Raw genomic sequence first — 23,231 nt, 5'->3', positions numbered from 1 at the left:
TCTAGTTCAAAGCATGGAACTCAATTCAAGGTACACATCTATAGTGCTTGCGTATGGCAACCTGCGCAAAGGATTAAATGCAGAGCAAATTAGTTAGGTAACACATTGTAATTAAACGGTGTTAAGCCTGACATCTGTCATTGTCTCCTGGCCGTCTAATTCAAAGCATGGAATTCAATTCAAGGTACACAGCTTCACTCACCGCACTCATCGTATATGCCAAATATTTCTTTACCGAACTATTTCGCTCTGCATTTATTCGTTTGCCCACGTTGCCGTACGCAGGCACTCTAGTTGTGGGGAACTCCTATTTCCAACTCTAGTTGTGTACCTTGAATTGAATTCTATGCTTTGAACTAAATGGCAAGGAGACGCTCACCGCACTCATCGTATATGCCAAATATTTCTTTACCTAACTATTTCGCTCTGCATTTATACGTTTGCCCAGGTTGCCGTACGCAGGCATTCTAGTTGTGTACCTTGAATTGAATTCTATGCTTTGAACTAAATGGCCAGGGGACACTCACCGCACTCATGGTATATGCCAAATATTTCTTTACCTAACTATTTCGCTCTGCATTTATTCGTTTGCCCAGGTTGCCGTACGCATGCACCCTAGTTGTGTACTTTGAATTGAATTTTATGCTTTGAACTAAATGGCCAGGAGACACTCACCGCACTCATGGTATATGCCAAATATTTCTTTACCTAACTATTTCGCTCTGCATTTATTCGTTTGCCCAGGTTGCCGTACGCATGCACTCTAGTTGTGTACCTTGAATTGAATTCTATGCTTTGAACTAAATGGCCAGGAGACACTCACCGCACTCATCGTATATGCCAAATATTTCTTTACCTAACTATTTCGCTCTCGTTTGCTCAGGTTGCCGTACGCATGCACTCTAGTTGTGTACCTTGAACTGAATTCTATGCTTTGAACTAAATGGCCAGGAGACACTCACCGCACTCATGGTATATGCCAAATATTTCTTTACTCAACTATTTCGCTCTGCATTTATTCGTTTGCCCAGGTTGCCGAACGCAGGCACTCTAGTTGTATACCTTGAATTGAATTCTATGCTTTGAACTAGACTGCCAGGAGACAATGGCAACCATCAGAGAAATTTTTTATGACGGTTTTATTTTTAAATAGCCCTTCACATGACTTTTAATATTTATTTTTACCCTGCATAATATTTTTCCTATATTTTTAGTCAGCTGTTTCCCACGGAAAATGTGGATGACCGCAGATTGCTCCAGGGGCTGAAACCTATGAAAATCGATTCTGATTATTCAAGAGACGGTGCTGCCTCTTCATCTTCAGTGTCTGGGAGTCATTACTTTAACAATAAGGTATTCCTACAAGAAGGTATTTAATGTGTGGCAATTTTGGATTAAGTTATTCTGGGCTTTCCATAGAAAATTTGTCCCATTAATGTACAGGATAACAAAAAAAAATTGAACCATTAAAGTACTATGCAACTTTAGCTAAATTTCCATATTTTTATTAATGTTGTTTAGCAACTTTAGCTAACACTTTTCGATTATCTTGGCCCGTTTTGAAGAATTTCTGATGGTTATCGACCATGGTTTCTTTTTCTTAAAACTTAATTTTCGGGTTTTCTTGGGAATAATCAAGCTTAATATAGTTCTCGGGAATAATCAGCCTTAATAGTTCGTTGTATAGGTTAAATATAACTATTTTACATTTCGGGCTTTTGCATCTGGTGATATAATTTTTGCTTAAATTATAACTTCATAATTTTTAATTATTTAAATTACGCTTTTAATATAAAATATATTCAATACTTACATATATAAATTTTGTTGCTAAAATGATCAAAATAGAAATCAAGAAAAAACATGTGTCCGTCGTAGTTGCGGGTCATGCGGAGCATCGGGTTAAGTGCATGGGAGTGAGGAAATAACTACAAATCGGTGGACAAGAAATGATGAAAACTGTAATCGTGGCGGGACTAAAGCAATCAATGCACCAACCTAGGTCAACTACCCTCCCATAACATGTGTCATATATAAATTGAAACTTTTAAATTTTTTATATGCCCGTCAAAATGACGGTTTTATAAAAAATCAGCAAGTTAAGAATTACGTGTTTATTTTGCAATAAACCGTATTTTACGGGTAAAAAGGCAAAAAACGGGTAAACGGGCGTCAATTTTAAAGCTTGCGCAGGCACTATAGTTGTGTACCTTGAATTGAGTTCCATGCTTTGAACTAGACCGCCAGGAGACAATGACAAATGGCAAAAATCTTGTGAGAATAGAAAATTATGATAATAAATATCAACATCCTTATACATAAACGGAGAGTGACGGGTGGGTCCAAACAGCCACTTAAGGATGTTAAGTGAATCTGCAATCGGGATAAGGGTTGCTCATTGCAACCCATATTCACATTGGACATTCCTCTTCCTCAACATATCCTGTAGGAAATTCACTTTCCGTCCATATTCAATGACTATGCATGCTCCATCCTTCGATTATGAGGCGACACGCGGTGTTACGAGGTACTACCGAATCTCCTACGTCAAATGAAACTCAAATGAACTTAATTTGTTGTTGCTTTCATACCACTTTTGGTCAGAAATTGAATGATTTATGACACTGGCATGGTGAACGCAGGTGGACAGTGCGTATGAAAGAAAATCCCGGATCAACACAGGAAGATGCTCTCCATCATATCAACGGCATGATCGAAGCCATGATTAAAAAATAAAATTGGGAGTTTCTCAGACCGGATAACAATGCTCCAATATCTTCCAAGAAACATGCTTTTAACATAAGCAGAGGTTTACATCACTTCTATAATTATTGAGTGGATACAGCTTTGCCAGCAATGAAACTAAGGATTTGGTGATCACAATTGTTTTTGAACCTGTGCCTATGTGACCACATATCAACATATCATATTTACTTTCTTGGTTATACCTAGTATAGGGGAGGGACGCCATTACTTGTGCGCCCTCCCCTCCCCCTGGCGGACAAGTACGTGGACAGCACGTGGCGGTGTACGACACGCGTCCAGCTTGGAGAGCCCCCTGTTCTGTAGAGTGTCAACCATTAAAACCTCCCCTGCCGACCTCCCGCCCGCTCGTTTCCGCCTTTACGCCGCGATGTGTTTTCCGCCTGTGGGTTTTCTGTTCAAGTCCGGTGTTTGTTCGAAGCCCTCCGCCGACAATGGCGTGGGAGGGCTCCATTACCTGCGCATGATGTCTGCCATGGTTGAGCTCATGTTCGCCATTGCTTGCTTGCACGAATCCATGGTTGAGCTCATGTCCGCCTGCAATTGTTGTTCAGTCTGGACCGCCGGTGGTTTAGGGTTTCCTGGGTGGTTGTTTAATTCACGCTATTTGCTGTTTGGGGAGGAGCCAGTACCAATTTACAGGTAATTGCAGGTTTTGGTGGTATTTGTGTGGTTTTTTGGGTTTTTTTTTTCTCCATTTGCTCATTTGCTAATTTTTCCCACTTGTTGCAGGTGTGGCAGGTCCGGCGAGCACTGGAGAAGGTCCGCCGAATGTGTGGCGAGCTTTGGACTTATGGCTTCGGCGAGCTCTGGACTTATGGCTTCTATCCGGTAGGATTTTAATCCTACCAGCCATTTTCTGAAGTGTTTTTCAACACCTCACCATGTGTTTCTCAACACCTCACCTGGTTTATTGGAATTTTTGTTAAATTTGGAGACAGGTTTTGGGTTTTGTCAATTAAGCCATGGGATGTTGTTGTGTCTCTTTTTTTTTGTCAAATGTTAACCTGAAAATCTTGAAAAGTTGTTGTACTTCAGAATCTCCAAGTTATCGTCTTATAACACTATCTTTTACCTTGCGTATTGAATTTAAGTGCTTTATAAGTCTCTATTCCCATCTCTATTCTCTTCTCTTGGAAAGGCTTCACAAACATTTCTAAAAGCAGGTTTGTTACTTCGTAGCAGCCCTTTGGTTTTGTTGAAGATATAATTTATTGGCAGCTTTGAGTAGTAGCCCTTTGGTTTTGTTGAAGGTATAATTTATTGGCTGCTTTGACTACCACTCTTTACAGCAGTTATGTTGTAACCTTTTTGGCATTATGTTGTAACCTTTCTGGCATTTTGTTTTTGGAAGTTACCCTTGGGGTTTTTTATAACATAAATAACTCAATTATTGCTGATGTTTCTTTCCTTTTTAACTTTTTTGAGCTACATATTATGGTGTATGGACACCATTTAATGCTAGCTGAGAGCCTTGGCTTTGGTGTGACAAGAAGTTTAAAATTAAGAAAATTGGATTCTAATGGCAGCTTGGTTTTGGTTGCCATCTCCAAAGCTTGCAGCTAGTGTGAGACTCGGAACATACGGAAATGATGTTGTAGCTTTTCGGTGTTAAGGTCTTGTGCTTTTTTCTGATATAATGGTGCTAAATATAAACAGGGCTTGCAGTCTGACCATTTCCTGCTAAACCTAGAAGCAAATGTGGACTATTCCCAAAATATGAATACAAAAAATGTGAGTCTGACATGCTCTGCAAAGGGTTGATCCTAAAAGGCCAAATCGTCCAACAAGAAGTTGAACACCCGAAACCTCTAACCTTAGTGCTAAAAATTAGATATTATTCACCAAGAAACTAGAACCAAACCGTCTCTAAAATTAGCGAGGACAAAATTTCTAGAAGAACCAATAGCAAATGTGGAAAATGTAGTTAAAGCACTCACCTCATGTGTATATTTCTTAATAGGAATTATAAATGCTCTTCTGAGGCCAAGATCTGCTATTTTTACTACACCTCTTCGCTTATCCACCAAGAGATTGTGAGGCTTCAGGTCCCTACCATATTATAGGCTACCTTTCAATATTGGAGCGTGAATAGAGAATGTTTTAATGACATCCTATTCCTCCTTGGATATCCTTTGTACTTATGGGATTTTTCTTGTGTAACCAAATTCCTCCATGATAGATTTGCAATAGTAACAACCTTACACTCTTTATCATCATCAAAGAGTTTCTAAAACATGGGATAGGCAAGAGGATGGTAACACTGGATTTGAATAAGCGATTGAATGACATGAAAATCTTGGTCTTCACATCCTTCAATTTAAGTGCTTCGGATTTTGAGTTTAGATGTGCCCAAAGAGATTATTTTATGTTCGAACTCATGTAATTTGACAAATCTGGCCCTATTGACTTATCTTTTATTGTTTCAACTGCCTTTCGAGCTTTTGTACCATTCCATATAATTTATTAGTGCTTGCAATAACTTGGGTTAGGTTCTTAAAGACTATCTCCCATGTCTGCCTATGCCATTCAATTTTGTCTATCACATGCATTTTGTTCGTTTCCTTGGAACAATTCTTAGCTCAATTATTTTAGAACTATATATGACTACATATTTGATTATATTAAAATCAGAATTGTTGGATTTATTTACTTATTTATGGTTGAGAATTTATTTGCAGCTCTATGTCTTATTATCTCAATGTTTCAGGTTTTATTCAGTAGATTTAAATAATAATTACTTCAAAAATGAAGAAAATGACTTCAAAGAGTCCACTAGTTCCAATTGTAACTCTTTATGATCTTTGTGGAGTACATATGTTGTGTAGGCTTTAAGTTTAGTTCAGTTTTGGTTTTGAGCTATTGTTGTGTATTAACTTCTTTCTGTATTCAATAGAAGATGGATGTGTTTGAGAGTTAAGATATTTTACAAAAGTATGTGCTTGTAGGTAAGCTTACTTAGATCTAGGTTATTCTTTCAAAGTTGAAAAACTGCTTACAATGGCCTGCTATATATGATCCTTGTTGACTGCAATGAATAATTAGATCTGAAGCATATTGCTACTGTGACTTAATAATTACCATAAGACAATAATAATAAGCCCAAGACCATTGCACATTGACCATTAGAGGCTAATAAAGTCATATGTTTTTCTGTTGGTGACTTTCCAAGTGTTTTTCTAAGGTCTAGTATATGTTTTCTGATATCTGAAATATGCTTTTCGAGATTTGGTGTACTTGTTTCAGTAAGATGAAATCAAATTGCTAAGGTTTAATATCCATAAGAAATCACTTATTAGTCTTGGGAGCATCATTTTGAAGCTAATGGTGAAGTATTAAGTGATTTATTTTGTGAAATATTGTTCATCTTTGCAGTGGAAAAAGATGCCCCAAGACATAATATGAATTGACATAACAATTTGAAAAGGGGAATAAGTATCTAAGTTATCATTGTAGCATCTTTTGTGGACTGATATCATTTGTGCTTAGCTCGCAAATAAAACTGCTTTATAACCAACCAAGCTGCTGTTGGCTTTTCAATGTAGTGAATGCATAGAACCATAATGTTGTTAGCATTTCAAAGCAATAAAACAACCTAGGTTGTAAGCCAGAATGTTTTTGTGACAAGAACAAGACACAATCCATCCAAAATCCACATCATAATGTGGTTACAACCAAAAACATATGACACCCCTATTCTTTATGGCCCTAAGAATCTTGAGTGCCAAAACTCCCCGAGTTACCTTCTTGAGCCAGGTAGGTTGGCCTACCTATCAAGGGTTGATTAGGAAATGGTTGATTGCTGCCATATGATTGACTCCAATTTGCAGCTTCCAGCCATGGAGGTATTGAGTACCCATACCTCACATTTGCACTACTGACCCCTACATTAAGTGGAGGTGTGTAATGAGCATGCATAGAATTGGCACCAACTCTGGTAGGAATAAGGCAAGTGGGTAAACCCTCAGTTTGATAGTGAGGCACTTGAATGTTTATGAGATCTTGGAATAATGGTGTATTATCCGCAATGGAGTCCAATGAGTTTGAAATAATCCTGGTTTCATTAGCTATTCTTGTATCATTGTCAACCATATTGATCATCCCTTGTTCCTTTTCAAGCATCTGTTGTGCCTTTCGTTTTTCCTTTTCCTATCTTGCCATTTGCTTTTGTTGGTCCTTAACTTGCCTTGCTTTATCTCTTTCAATCCTTTCATCTGCTCGATGTTGTGCTGCAACAATCCTTGCTGCCTTCTTCTCCTTGACTAGATCATTCTTTTTCTGTTTTAATTCTTGCATTTCAAATTTCTTTTTTTTTTAGACTCAACTAACAGGTTTATATAGTCCTCTGAGGTGAGTAACTGTGAGCTTCGGCCCAGACGAAGACTACCCGGTGCACCTTGCTTTTTTTTCATTGATACTCTCTGTAATGGTAGCTTTAGGAACCGTCCAAGTGTCTTCTCCACCCCTCCCACCTGCATGTCATTGCTTGGTACTTCCCTTTCAGTATCTGTTGGAACTGATTGAACTATATCATTATCTTCATTTGATGCCTCATTATGTCCTTCATCTTCTTCCATTGATCTATTGTCCACAAAAAAATGAACAATTTCACTGTTCAATTCTGTTGGTTGTGAGGGCATGTTCATGCTTTCTTCATTGGTTGCTGAGACACTATGTGCATTCATATTGATCATTGCTTTTGCTAGCCATGAAGGTGGGGTTACTTGGCTTGGCAATGTCAATTGGTCATTGTCAATTGCATGTTCAACAATATCATTAACAATATCAGTAACAGGAATTTCATGTTCTTGAGTTGGTGGAACGGTCTCCATGTTACTACGAATTTGTTCATTGTTATATTGTGCTTCACATACAGTTTCATCATCTTTAGCATATAAGTGTCCTTGAGACAAGGAAATCATATTACCAGCTACAACAACATCATCTTGGTCATCTACTTCTTGCACTTCAACACCTGTTTGGGCATTCCCTTCTTCCTGACCATCCACATGAAATGTGTTGGGCAATTTATTGGACTTAAATTGCTGCATAAATTATCGACCAGGGAAACTCGTGAGCTTGTGATGATGCCAGCAAAATATATGCAGGAGTAGGCAACTAACTCTATGTATAACTAAATAATTTATGATTCAATATAATATGCAAGGGAAGAGGCTCCTAACTAAGGAGGTCCTGATTGTCCTTCCCTACAGTATCATAGAGAAATCATTCATAAAACCAAAAACTTAAAATAAATACAAGAGAATGAACTTAATCATTGTTCAGATTCAAGTAGAGAGAGAGACTAACTTAGTCTCTTGATTGTCCTCTCATGTACTAACCCAAACTAAACTAAGATTCATTCACAAGCATAAGAAATGAAATAACTTGAAACATGAAAGCAAAAGGATGAATTTCAATTACCATATAAATCAATGGAGAGAGAGCCTAACTTAGACTCTTGGTATCTCCTCATATGATACTTGAAACATAAAAGCAAAAGAATGAATTTCAATTATCATACAAATCAAATAGAGAGAGAGAGCCTAACTTAGACCCTTAGTTGTCCTCTCATATGTTGATTAGATTCTAATTTAAAACTCATTCATCAATCACAAACAAATCCTCAAACATCTAAACAAGTAAATGAAATAAGATCTAATATGAAATAAAATGTTTCTCTCATCCTTTTAGAGTGAGCTCAATTCTCTTAAGAACAAGACAAATTATTCCATATACTACATTAAGGAAAATTAAATCTAAAACTACATAATGGAAATATATGTAAAACATATATCTAAAACTACATAATGAAAATATATGTAAAATGAAGCTTTATTCTATTCCATCATCACTTGGATACAATGCTCTAAGAGTCCTCCTCTTTGGAATGGAGGAGGTTCTCCTATTTATACAAAAACTATGATAACAACCTAATAAATGTAGACCCACTATTCTCTCCTTTGACCCACATATTTCTCAACCAATGATGACACATAACCCTATCCTCCATGGTCTCCTCCATGAGGTCCATGATCTTCTCCATGAAGCTTATCTTATCAAATTCGAATTTGATCATTCAAGGCCACATAAAGATGCCCTGGAAGCTTCCTTTGTGCCTACACATGTCAACAAACTCATGCTAATTGTTAGGTATAAGTTTAAGCATATTATTTTCTAAGTTTTAGCCATAAATTCACTTAAAAATGTTAAGAATTAATAAACTTTGGAAAAGCATTGTTAGAACCCAATAATGAGGTAAATGTAATGATATGGAGGTGGAATGGAGGTGACATGAAGGTAAAATGTGAAAATATTGGTGAATAATGGAGTGAAAATAGGGACTATTTTGAGGCCCAACATCTCCCCCAAACTCAAGATATTGCATGTCCTCATGCAATCTATGGTATTGCATGTCCTCATGCAATCTATTACATTACTTTTTGAGCTTTGGCATAAACTCTGCATGATATCATTTACATAACTTTTGCAAAGCATTATTTTGATGAATTACAACTTGGTTGGTTCTTGTGTTTCAACCATATTTTGTTTGTTGCATTCAATGTATGATCTTTGCATATTGATAATGTGATTTTTGTTGCAGATTATTTGTGTTGGAATGCATCATGGTTGGTTCTTGTGTAACAACCATGATTATATTGGCATCCAATTAACTTCTAAACGCTTTTGACAAAGCCATTTGTATGCTCATGTAATAGTGAATATAGTTTGAAGGTAAGTGGGGTTAAATGGGGTAGTGATATATGAATGTGAATATGAATGTGACAAAGCATATATGTAAATGTATCTTTCCCCTTAAACGGATGGTTTGGGCAATTATGTGAAATGGGGAAAAGAAGGGAAAAGGAAGTGAAGTTTTTCCAAAAATTATTATTCTAACTTTTCAAGGAATTTAATGGTTAAAAGTTAGAAAATATCATACCTTAACTTACCCTTCCAAAAATGGATGAGAGTTGTGCATGTGTGACTGCAAACTGTTGTGAAAATGGTGGATGGAAGATGGATCTGTATTGTCGTATCAGCTGTTGGATCCTCTGCTACTAGATGAAAAATCTGAGGAGTCTGCTGAATATGGCTGAAAGTCGTATATGTTGTTGGATCCTCTGCTGCTGGATGATGAATCCGATGAGTCTGCTAAATATGGCTGAAAATCTATAAGGCTTGGAAGGTATACAAAATATATAAGTTACATTTCCCTCCGAGCCTTATTGATTGACTTGTCCTCAAGTGATGACAAACTGATGAAAGGAAAGTGGCTTCATCTGCTACAAAATATGGGTCTTCAAGTCTTCAACGCTCGATGGCACAAATCTTACTATGTGATTAAATGTGTCGATGTCGAACATAGTAAGAAGTTGTTGACGTAGTGGCCGTTAATGAATGCCCCTGGCCAACACAAGAACTCCCACCATTGATTCCAATGGGAGTCAAGATGCCTAACACATCTTTGTAGGTATGAATAAATTTGTCGTAATTGAGTCACCTACAAGATCCAACGAACAAGGGATATTAATGTACTCCCATTGTTCATTGGCAAGAGTACTTGCCATTAAGGCATGCAAGCCTCTAGGTGTTTTTTTAATGATACATAGACTCTAGGACTTTGACTCAAGCAGGGTGTTATTGGCGGAAATGAAGGGGAATGATAATGACAAGGAAAATGGCGATAAGGGGAATGGAAATGCGTGAACTCTTGCTGTGAAAAATGGATATGGAAATGTCACACTTTATGGATGCACGAGTGGTGGAATTCAAAATCTTTTTCAGAAAGGGAGATGGAAGGTAGTGGTTGTCGAGATGGATTTGTCTTCAGAATTTTTCATGAATTTAGTCTTTGGAAGACTAATGGACGTCACAATGTAATCTCCTGAATGATCACTTTGTTATCCTGTAACCTGTGAAAAAAACTTGGCAGAAAGAAAACATAAGTTTGTTCAAGAAGAATTGCGCAGGTCCTTCATGATTCTTACGCAAAAATTTCATACCAAATAAAACAGATTTAGGAAAAATCAAAGTGTTGAAAGTAACTCAATTCATGATATCAATTTCAATCCATTCTTAAATTCAACCGTGAAAAATAATACTCCCTGTCAGATAACTTCTGAAATGTGTTCGGCGAAAAGATGGTCATTTGAATGATCTGTTGTGTCCTGCATATTAGTGCATTGTAAAGCATACAACAGAATGATGTGATGCCAACTTAAAGTTATCAGAAATAATTATTGTCTGTAGAATCCTCCAATTGATTTTCGAAATGTGTTTCCAAATATCCGATTTTTTGTTTGCAAAGCTGTGTGAGTTTTGTGATTTTTTTTTTTAATGAAAACATAATGTTGATTTTATTTATTTTTTAGATTTTTCTTTAAACAATAAATTAAAAACATAAATTTTTAATTTATTATTTAAGTTGAAATTTTTTTAAAGAAAATCAACAAAATTTTATTTGTTAAAACCTAAAATAAAGTTAGTTGTTTTTTTTTTTTTTTAATTAAAAATAAAAATAAGGAAATTTTTTAAATAAAAACAAAAATTATTTTGTGTGGTTTTTGATTTTTTATTTGCCAAAATATTACACAAAATATTTTATTTTTATTTAAAAAACAACACTACAAAATAATTTTTTTTATTTTTATTCAAATATCAAATTAAAAACGACACACAATTTTTTTATTTTTATTTAAATAACAAATTAAAAACATTGTTTTTAATTCATTATTTATGTGGATTTTTTTTAGAATTTTTTTTTTAGTTGTAAATAATAAATAATAAAAAATCACAAACCGTAAGCCAAACCATAGATCTGACAACCGCCGGCAAGAATGATCTCGGATTGACAGTATCTTGTTTTCTTTATCCAATTTGATCTTGATGTCGAGCCTGGTGTTGTCACCTTCTCCCAGCACATTCTTGTCTGTGAGAGCCATAAATTTGATTTTATCCAAAGCATCAGAGGCATTTGAGATGAGTTCTCGCAAGAAGATATCCTTGTTGCCGTAGAGAGAGTAGAGAGAAAACTGTGTAATGCACCTACATTTGGCTCTCGGCCTCACCAACAAATGTACAAAAATGCTCTCGGCCTAACCCAATATATCATCATTTTTTTTTAAAAATGTGACTATGTATTGTTCCAAAATTATACACACTGCCTCGACCTTACATCATCTATACTCAGGTGCAATCAGAGCTATGAGCACGAAGGCGATTCAATCTTAGCATGGCTACTAGAGGGCTATTCACATATGCTCAGCCTCGAAAAATAAATAAACACAGCGCGTGTGAAATCATGCTCACGACTTTAAAAACAAATCACAAATAGTTTGGAAAAATACAAGCCTCGGCTCATGAAAGGTTTGCAAACACCACTTTTGGCTGTCTCATAAAAATTCTCAAAACAAAACAAACACAACATATGCAAACGATTTTGATATACACTCCCTTCATCAGAATGGCGTTAGGCATTCGACATAACAATCCTCTGTTTTGATATGAATCAGTGCGCAGCAAGGGATGCATGTTGTGTTTGACTGCTTGTTTTAAATCGGCGCACACAAATGTACAGTGCTTCTATATGTTAATACAACGCACAACTCTATGGCATTCTACAACGCTCCTATTAACATTCACCGCCATTCAACATTCAACAAGACTGCACTGTATATTTCCTTAGTTTATGGGCTATGTTTGACACGGCACAGTCATACAATTCCATATTTATTGCCAAAATCTACGTGTTAATCATGCAAACCCGTCACATTTAAATGAAACCTGATCCACTAAGGATTCATACCAATTTTTATGCAGCAAATCACCGAGCTCCTAAACCGCCGGCAGTAGGGATGGATCTGATTGTGGAGATCGTCTTCATTTGTGCCCTGGATCCAGGAGGATCGCTACGTACTGCTCTTTGAAAGCCCTTTATCTGCATATCTCAATGTATTAAGTGTATGCTCACAAGAACCCTAATTAGGAGAAACGCATGATATCATAACCGTCCGTGAGTTTCCTACAAAGGAATCACGAAGCACTTCCTTCAACTTGCTGCCTCGAAATGGAATATGAATTTGGTCATTATCCAAGGCCTGTATACACTCTTTTAGAGCCAGAAGGCTCTGGTTGATTTCTGCTCCCTCCATCCTTGTTTCGCGATCATTGTCTGTTGTGTCTGCCCCACGTTCACTTCCAGCAAAATAAAAGATAGCTTCCCAACTATTCTACCGCCTTTTGACTATTTTCCGTTCGGTAGGAGACGGTGATCCATGCCCGTAGACGCCATGATGTTGCAGACCAGCGGACTGAAGCCAGCGAGCCGTGACTGGATCGCTGGAATCGATCGAGCTCCCCATGTTGTGCAGGGAAACCCCGTAATCATACAGAGCCGCGGCGCTGCTCTGCGGCATCTGGCCACCAATGTGGCGATGGGCTCGGCGTTGGGGCGCCAATGCGATGTTCTAAAGCCCCTCTCTTAAAAATCGGATGGAAGGCAAAATAGACCAAATCTTCGCCCTCTGCATCGCTCCACGCTTGACTCAGTGCTGAGATTGAAGAATGAGACGGCCATTCTTGATCTCTTCTATGCAGAGAAAGGATTTACTACTGTGCTTGCACCCTCGGCCTCTGCCTCTGACTCTAATTCCGCTTCCGCCGATTAGACAGAGAATTATGAGCAGAGGGTTTGGTGCGCTCATACCATGAAATTCACGAACACGTGAACGATGTCCAACATGTCTCATGCCATCGATGCCTTCGCACAAAGAAACAGGTTGCAAGCACTGCACATATAGCAAGAAGGGAGATGAAAGCGATTGCCATTACTGACCATGCTGTGTTCTCATATGAAGGCACGAGCTAAAATTCCATATTTGGATCTCCAACATGTTTCAAAAGCATTTCTCCTGCTGCTTTAGAGACTAACATTGCATGAATTGTGACACCATCTGAATTTCCAGCAATTGAAACTGGATCAGTACTATCTTCATTGTTGTAAATAATGGCTGCACTAAATCCTGCAGCTTGTGCATTTCTAACTTTCTTCTCAAAGGTGCATGTTCCTCGGATTATTAGAGCAAATAGGGCATATACCCCTTTAGGTGGGACTGCTTTGTTAGTCAGTGGTGTACAGGCATCAAAAGGTTCAGCAAGTTGTAAACCACCGCAAGCTCCTGGTCCTCTAATTGATGGAGCAAAGTTTGCTTCAATATCATCAAATGATTCGTCGTTGTCCTCTGATATCAAATCTTCATCGCTAGGCAAATCCCCTTTTATGGGCGCTATATATTTTAACACACAATTTGTAACACTGTCCATCATCCAACATTGTTCAATAACCTACACCCCTGGGCTTATGCAACCTCTTTCTCTACCTTCCCACGTGTTGAAGTATCTGATAGCTATTGTGGGGCTGAGGGATAGCGATAGTAGGTCTCACTGGTCCAACCTTGCATTCAATATCAAGTTCTCCAGGTCGAATGTTCATTTTCCGTGTTGTAGGGACGATTGAGCATCCAATGTGTAATGCTGTAACATCCAATGTCCGCTTTCCATGTTTCAGGGTCGTTTTCCATTCAACGTGTAACACTCTAACAATATCCATTCAATGTGAAAACACTATTCAGTGTCCATTCAATGTGTAAACGCTATTCAATATCCATTCAATGTGTAACACTCTAATTTATTCAATGATGGGGCTTATTAATCATTGAACTCCTTGGCCCTGCCCTATTCGTTATATTATAGCAGCGATGGAATAAGATCGGACCAAGCCGTAGTCGCATCGAAGACCTTATTGATTCTGATTTTCTTTGTTTTTTTTTTAATGTTGTTTTTTTTTTAATGTTTTGCATATATATATATATATATATATATATATATATATTTTTTTTTTTTTTATTTTTTTTTATTTTTTTTAAATATCCAAAAAAACAACAAAAATGATTAGTTTTTTCCAATATCTAAAAAACTAAATTTTTTTAGATATTGTGGATTTTTTTTACATCTAAAATTAAAAACTAAATTTTTTATTTTTTTAAAAAAATCTAAAACTAAAAAAACTAATTTTTTTTTTTAAATCTAAAATTAAAAAACTAAATTTCATCTAAAAAGATGTTTTTTTTTCATTCACAAAATTCTTTATTATCTTTTTGCAAATTAGTTCTCCAGCAAGAGTATGTTTATTTGAACGAAATCAATAGACTTTCTGATCTTCCTGATGCAGGACGAGAGCATACTAATTGATTGATTTGTGTTTATTTATGCAGGGGGTGTTTTTGAAAAGACGAAATTTAAAACTAACTAAACACTAGAACATCAGAAAACTCAAACTTAAACTCCTTTGTGAAAATCCCGCTGTCACCAGGTCTCACAAGTTATTTTGTCTAAAGAAAAATACTAGTACTAAATTAAATTTCTAATGCCTAATCCCTTAGCACCATCCCCGGCAATGGCGCCAAAATGTTGGGCAATTTATTGGACTTAAATTGCTGCATAAATTATCGACCAGGGAAACTCGTGAGCTTGTGATGATGCCAGCAAAATATATGCAGGAGTAGGCAACTAACTCTATGTCTAACTAAATAATTTATGATTCAATATAATATGCAAGGGAAGAGGCTCCTAACTAAGGAGGTCCTGATTGTCCTTCCCTACAGTATCATAGAGAAATCATTCATAAAACCAAAAACTTAAAATAAAGACAAGAGAATGAACTTAATCATTGTTCAGATTCAAGTAGAGAGAGAGACTAACTTAGTCTCTTGATTGTCCTCTCATGTACTGACCCAAACTAAACTAAGATTCATTCACAAGCATAAGAAATGAAATAACTTGAAACATGAAAGCAAAAGGATGAATTGCAATTACCATATAAATCAATGGAGAGAGAGCCTAACTTAGACTCTTGGTATCTCCTCATATGATACTTGAAACATAAAAGCAAAAGAATGAATTTCAATTATCATACAAATCAAATAGAGAGAGAGAGCCTAACTTAGACCCTTAGTTGTCCTCTCATATGTTGATTAGATTCTAATTTAAAACTCATTCATCAATCACAAACAAATCCTCAAACATCTAAACAAGTAAATGAAATAAGATGTAATATGAAATAAAATGTTTCTCTCATCCTTTTAGAGTGAGCTCAATTCTCTTAAGAACAAGACAAATTATTCCATATACTACATTAAGGAAAATTAAATCTAAAACTACATAATGGAAATATATGTAAAACTTATATCTAAAACTACATAATGAAAATATATGTAAAATGAAGCTTTATTCTATTCCATCATCACTTGGATACAATGCTATAAGAGTCCTCCTCTTTGGAATGGAGGAGGTGCTCCTATTTATACAAAAACTATGATAACAACCTCATAAATGTAGACCCACTATTCTCTCCTTTGACCCACATATTTCTCAACCAATGATGACACATAACCCTATCCTCCATGATCTCCTCCATGAGGTCCATGATCTTCTCCATGAAGCTTATCTTATCAAATTCGAATTTGATCATTCAAGGCCACATAAAGATGCCCTGAAAGCTTCCTTTGTGCCTACACATGTCAACAAACTCATGCTAATTGTCAGGTATAAGTTTAAGCATATTATTTTCTAAGTTTTAGCCATAAATTCACTTAAAAATGTTAAGAATTAATAAACTTTGGAAAAGCATTGTTAGAACCCAATAATGAGGTAAATGTAATGATATGGAGGTGGAATGGAGGTGACATGAAGGTAAAATGTGAAAATATTGGTGAATAATGGAGTGAAAATAGGGACTATTTTGAGGCCCAACAAAACGCTTGGCTACAACGAGTATCATGCATAAGAGCATCATAGTTCAGTGGCCAGATTCCTATCCTCGTAAAGCCAGCCTTGATATTTGACGGTGTCAAAGCCCTTTTAAAAGCTTTACTTGCAAGCTCTGCTAGCTCAAACCTTTTCACCTCAACCCCTGGATTCTTTGCCATCCATGCAGCGCGCTCCGACCTGAAATAGTTCTTGAAAGGGCCAAACACACTAACATCAAGGGGTTGCAGTCTATGAGTGGTATGAGCTGGCAATGTCCACAGGTCGATGCCTAAATTGTTTGCTTCCTCAATTGTTTGTACAACCATGTGGCTCCCATGGCCATCTAATATCAAAAGGTGTCTGTTATTAGGCGAGATGCCACCTAGTACCGATGCAGCAAAGTGAAAAAGCCAACTTAGAAATAGTTCTTTAGTCATCCATGCATGGGGATGTGCAGCCATGCATGCACTTGGTTCACAGTTCTGTATATAGTTTTTCAGTTGATTTTTACCTTTGAATAGATAAAATCCTGGGATTGAAGTACTAATTGCATTGACACAACATAAAATAGTTATCCACTCCCTGCTCTTGGGAAAAATCTTTGGCACATTTTGACTCCCTCTCTTGGCAATTACCTGCATGCCTCAATTCCTCCCTGCCTATAAACCTGTTTCATCACAGTTCCATATATGGTCTGCTCCATAAGAATGTTTATCGTAAGCACTAGAAAGTGTGTCATAGAACTTTTGCACAACTGCATGGCGCAAATTTAATGCTCTGTCTCTGTCAAGGCCCTCAACAGTACGCAATACAAGTTCTGGATGCCTTTTTTAAAACCCAAACCACCATGATTTACGAGGAAACCCATCTTTGAATGGATTTGACCTCCCTTGACAGATTTGAGCAACTGTTGATTTGAGTTGTATCAACTCTAGCCCATGTCCCAGTTGGGCCATCTCTTTACACCACTCAACCACCTCGGCCTCCTCCTCCTCAGTCATAACTGTAAGAGGCCCTCTACTTTTTGTATGAGTCAGTCTATTTATCCAATAATGTATTGATGAGGGAGGAATACCATGCTTTTTTGCAGATGCCCGAACTGAGTATCCATGAAGCTCTATGTCATCAATTGCAACTAACATTTGTTCTTTTGTCCATCCTCTTATAGCACTGATCTTTTTAGTTGAGCTTACCCCTTGGACTGTTGTTGATGGTGGTTCTGTGGTTGATGGTGTGTTAACATCAACTGCTGTCACATGGTCATCCTCAACAATGTTCCCTGGTGCATTGTTGGCATTGACATCTGCTGGCCTGTCATCGTCAGACGATGTGCATCGCAGCTACGCACCCCTTGTCACTCTCCTGCCACTTCTCCTTGTACGAGCAGAGTAACTTCCTTTTGCCATAGATGCAACAACCTGTAAAAGTATTGCATGCATTTAGACATTAGAATATTTGTAAATTATTCTTTATTACTTCTGCAAAAATACTTTTCCTTTATTACAGGAAATTATCAACATGTATGTTACATGAAATTGAATTGCATTACTTATGTTACAGGAAATCGAATTGCATTACTTCGTAGTCTCACATTGCAAATTACTTTGTAGTATCTCAATTGCCTGCCTGTTCATCAGTTTAGCAACTTTAATATGGATTCAAGTAGGATTCTATGATAGTTGTTTCAAATATCATTTTCCATTTTTTTTGTTGTTTTGCATTGCCAAAAATGTCTTAGTACTGCAACTTCTCTGTAGAGGTGGGGGAGACTAGAATGATATTGGAACCCTTGGGGATGGCTTGATACTCTATCTATCCCATTAAGGGTTCAGTGGTAAAGTGGGATTTTGTTTTTGTAATGGAGATGAAATCGTTTTGTGTTTCTGATGTTGTTTCTTGTTGATGTGGCTTAGATTCATTTGAAATGCTGTTTTGTGCATGTATTAATAGCCTTACCATGGATCAGGGGTTTTGATACATATCCTAACTGTTTTTTCTTTAAACGCTTGTAAATCTATTTGTGCTAGATTCCTTGAAGAGTCCACTAGTTCCAATAGTAACTCTTACTTTCAACAAATTTATACAGCTAAACCAATGAGCTATGTAAACATGTATGAATTACGTCATTCTACTTATACCTGTTAAAGATTAGGGAATACAGGTAATAAGCAGGTCTATTCAATATGTACTTACCCTATAGAGTAGAGTGTAATCGTTACTAATGGTTGAATCAGTGCCATAAGTAGAACCATGGAAATCAAAGTAATGAGGATACAGAGCTTGTTACATTAGGATATGCATATACAGTGATTACAGTCTATTCATATGTATTGATTATGGAGAGAACGATACGCTATATACCAATAAGAAAAAAGGTATTTATATAATAGGAATGACTAAGAGCGAGAACCTCGGGATATCATGTTGTATATTGATTAGCTTGTCACCTTTGTACCTTATCTAAGCTTATGACAAGCTATGGAATTAGAACACAGTAGTTACACATGACTCTTTCTAACCATGCTTGTTTACCTAATCACTTGCTTGTCTCATTCTCATTACACTCAACATAAGTAATAGCACAGATATTTTATAAGTAACATCATCTAAAGGTTGACCTATCAGTACTAACCTAAGAAATACATGTATAGATATGATAAAGTACGTGTATCACAGGTTGGTTATCTCCCTAATAGATTGGACTCAACTTTAATATAGATATAACATATGTAATTATACAGAGCTTTGTTCTAGCTCACTCATAGATAAGGGTGAACTAAAACCATGCTTATATACTAATATGAGATTTTTAGTGTATAGAGCTTACTAGTGATAAGATGAATGAGATCCATTGAATATGATACATACCTTTGTTCAATGTATTATGTTATATAGCTTATACAACTTAGCTTCATACTAGATCACGTATTGAGTAAGATACACGAGTTTCATCAATTCCAGTACTCTGACCGTAATCATACTAGTATACCTGTTCTAACTTATAAGTAATCTGTATAGGTATATCCCTAATTAACACTATCATAACATGTAAGAAACATAGACCCTTAGTAATACATGTTCCTTATCACTAGTCTCAAGCTTCATTAGTATCACTAAATAGTTACTCAGCTTAGGCTATGATCAGAGCTTGTATCGTTTCATCATAGTTCATAAGGTAAGCATATCCATATTCAATATACAAAAAACAACACGTTTTAAGCATAAGATGTAATAAGAGCTATGACCAAGTTGGTTGATTAGATGGATACCACTGTATTCAATAGGTTCAATTCCTATAAGCTAAACAAGCTCTGACTAAAATACTAACACGACATACGTAACCTCTGTGATATGTAGGCTGTAATCACTATGAAGCTGATGATCGAACAAGTGTTGCCATAATAAGATAGAACACATACATGAACTCTGTATAAAAAAGGTTAACTGTAACCCTATGGACAGAATTGTAAGAACAACGAATTTCAATGGTTGTTTGTGAAACCATGAAAACAGAACTGTAAGAAGAATGAGTTGTAATTCATATAACTAACCTGGATATATTGGCAACTATTTTGTGATGTTGTCTTCAAGTTTGCTGAATGGTTTGAAAGCATAAGATGCAACTTCAACAATGGGTGGACTTCTTTTATAGTTTTTGGCACTTGAATTTAATTGGTGGACATGGATGCACATGGATTGCAATGGCTTCATTTTGAATGTGTGGTCTGGATTTAATTTGATGTGATCTAATGGTTGGGAATTGGTTATTTGTTGATCCATGTGCTTTGATCTGTTTTAATGAGAAATAGAGTGAGTTGGGTGTCATTTATTGCAGTTATTGGGTCTAGGTGTCATTTATTGCACAAAGTGGGTTTAAATGTTATTGGGTTGGGTGTCATTTATTGAACATAGGGTGTTTAGTTGTTGAACAACACAGCAGTTATGGCTGACATACATTCTCTTTTGTTATGTGCAGGTAGGCATATTCCTTTGGGATGCAAAGCTGTAGTTCTGATGAGTGGGGGTTGAAGTGACTGCTGCTTTGTACTTCTGGAATAGGCCATTTTGGAAGCCTTTATGGTTTTAGCTGTTTTCTAGTTGGGTCAATATGGTTTGCAGTTTTAACTAGTAAAATACTATTTATGGACAGTTGTGGGCCCAGTCAATGTATGGGGAAATTTTGGACATAAATTAATACCTATTTATACTTAATGTTATTTATTTTTGTTTAAATATTGGTTTCAAAAGTCTCAATTTATGGTAGTTTGGTGGGACCAGTACTATATCAATTACTGGTCCCTGCACAACATTAGGAATCTCTCCCCTAGCTTAGGCTATTATTGTACTTTTTAGTCTATTTCAATAATTGAGGTTGCAATGGTATTTTGAGAACCATGCTTAGTGAATACAATTATGAATAATATAAGTTACTGAATTGTTATTAAAAATCTAGTGGAGTTGAGTGGCAGCACAACATAACACAGATCACATTACAAAATAGGATATCCAAGCGCAAAACACAGTAGAAAATACACACATTTTGTTGCTTAAACTTATCAGCTATCCTGATTCCTTTTATGGAGAAGAGATTTTATGAACTATTGAGACACCAAGGACATCTTACACAAATGAATGCATAATTCACAAAAACGTGGAGCTTTCAGAATGCACACAGCCATAAAAGTTACGAACTATCTTGAGAGGCAGAGAGGGCCTTATTTAGACGATTCGAGCTCCACATATTATAACTCCCATGGGAAGTGGAACTGGGCATAAATATAAGTTCACACTCAATAAAGGGAACGCGCTACTATTGTGTGGTAAGTGCAACCTGTATATTCCCTCAGTCATGTGGGTTAGTTTTGGTTATAAAAAATTGTTTATTAGAAGTGAAAGATGCCTCAAACACCCCGTGTCTACTAAAATGCAAAGTTATATACGGAGAACTCCATGGTACGTTCTCAATCACTATATTAGCCAATTTTGATGCTGCGAGCTCTGCCACTATAAAACCGACTTTAAGGGTTTCATGCAAAACAAATCATTCCAATACCATGACTATCCCTAAAATATTGATAGAGTATGGGGCAGTAGAACACTAATCATAGATAGCAGAATGCAAGGTAGTGTGCTTACTAGTTTAGAGAGAGCACAATTTCATTTGAGAGACCGATCTGAAAAATGAAAATACACTAACAATGGAGAAAAGAAATCACACTTAAAATTACTGGAGAGGCCTTGGCCTTGTTTGGATTGCACAAGTAGAGGCAAGATTACACATTTATAGATGGGAGAAGAGTTCTAGATTTCTCCTCATGTGAAATTCATGGTTGCACAGTCAAGCCATAAATTCAATGGGAGTTGAGGTAGGTTTCGGTGAAGATTGTTTTTGTTTGTGGAAGGCGAGTTTTGTGCAGAAGTCCGCATTAACATCTTTCAATTTGGCTTCACATTTAACATTCTCCCACTTAAATCCGAATGAAGAATCTTGAATCAGGTCACACCAAGTCTTACCATGGCTCTACATAACTCATGCTTATTTCTTGGTAGAATCTTATTGACCATGTCAATAGGGTTCCTATCAGTATGGATATTTTCCAATGATAATTGTCCTTCCTCCAATACATGCTGAATCCAATGGTACCTTAAGTGAATGTGCTTGAATTTTTAGTGAAATGTTGGGTTTTTCATCCATTGAATTGCACTATAACTATCACAATATAACACATACTTGTCCTGATTTATTCCTATCTCTGATAGGAATTCCTGCATACACAAAATCCCTTTACAAGCCTTTGTTGTAGCTATGTACTCTGCCTCTCTTGTAGAGAGAGATACTATTCTTTGTAGTGTTCATACCCAACATACTGCTACACCTGCAAATGTATACAAATAACCTGCACTGGACTTTCACGTGTCCATATATCTATCCATTTATGCATATGAAAATCCTTCAAGCACAATATTATTATGACCAAAACATAAATAATAATGACTAGTACCCTTGAGATACCTGAAAATCCATTTTACTGCTTGCTAATGTTGTTTCCCTGCATGGGCAAGAAACCTGCTCACTAATCCCACTGAATATGCAATATCTAGTCGTGTACATATCATAACATACATCAAGCTTCCAACTACTGAAGCATAAGGAATATTGTTGATTTCTTCCTTCTCATTGTCATCACTAGGACATAACTCAGTACTCAACCTGAAGTGGGTTGCAAAGGGGCATACCAAGTGGGTTAGCATCCTTCATATAAAACCTATCAAGCACCTTCTTCATATATTTTTCTTGTGACAACCACATCCTTTTTTTTCCCGTCATGCATGATCCTTATGCCCAATATATGTCAATGTGCTCAACCCAAATCCTTCATTGTAAATTTGTTGCCCAAATATTTCTTCAACCTATTGATCATACTCTTATCATGCCCAACCATCAATATGTCATCGACATATAACAATAATATTATATATTTTTCTTGATCATATCCCTTGATATAGACACAATGGTGAGCTTCCAACCTATGAAAACCACGTTCCAACATGAATGAATCAAATTTCTTATACGATTGGCGAGGTGCCTGTTTCAACCCATAGAGGCTCTTCCTTAACCTTCAAACTAGGTCTTATTTTCCTTTTTCTATGAATCCTTA

At 36.6% G+C, this 23,231-nt stretch overlaps 1 protein-coding gene across 3 annotated transcripts; it reads left to right on the top strand.

Moving 5' to 3' along the window:
• The first annotated feature begins 963 nt into the window (after positions 1 to 963).
• LOC149175209 (uncharacterized) lies at positions 964 to 20,789 on the top strand. Of its 3 annotated transcripts, none has more exons than XM_089422787.1 (4): positions 964 to 1,353; positions 2,643 to 3,405; positions 3,496 to 3,594; positions 20,549 to 20,789. In XM_089422787.1, exons 2-4 carry the CDS (start codon positions 3,134 to 3,136, stop codon positions 20,550 to 20,552), a joined length of 375 nt encoding a protein of 124 aa, XP_089278913.1. In that variant the 5' UTR covers positions 964 to 1,353; positions 2,643 to 3,133; the 3' UTR covers positions 20,553 to 20,789. The 3 variants fall into 3 exon arrangements, with proteins under 3 accessions (XP_089278913.1, XP_089278915.1, XP_089278916.1); XM_089422789.1 differs by having other exon boundaries at positions 964 to 1,369; XM_089422790.1 differs by lacking the exon at positions 964 to 1,353 and adding an exon at positions 1,382 to 2,527.
• Positions 20,790 to 23,231: the final 2,442 nt, after the last annotated feature.

The sequence above is a fragment of the Pinus tabuliformis genome, chromosome 4_1 (genome assembly GCF_031772625.1).
Source record: "Pinus tabuliformis cultivar Carrire ecotype Pingquan chromosome 4_1, CPIR1, whole genome shotgun sequence".
Taxonomy (NCBI): Eukaryota; Viridiplantae; Streptophyta; class Pinopsida; order Pinales; family Pinaceae; genus Pinus; species Pinus tabuliformis.
This window is presented reverse-complemented; position numbering and strand designations above follow the sequence as displayed.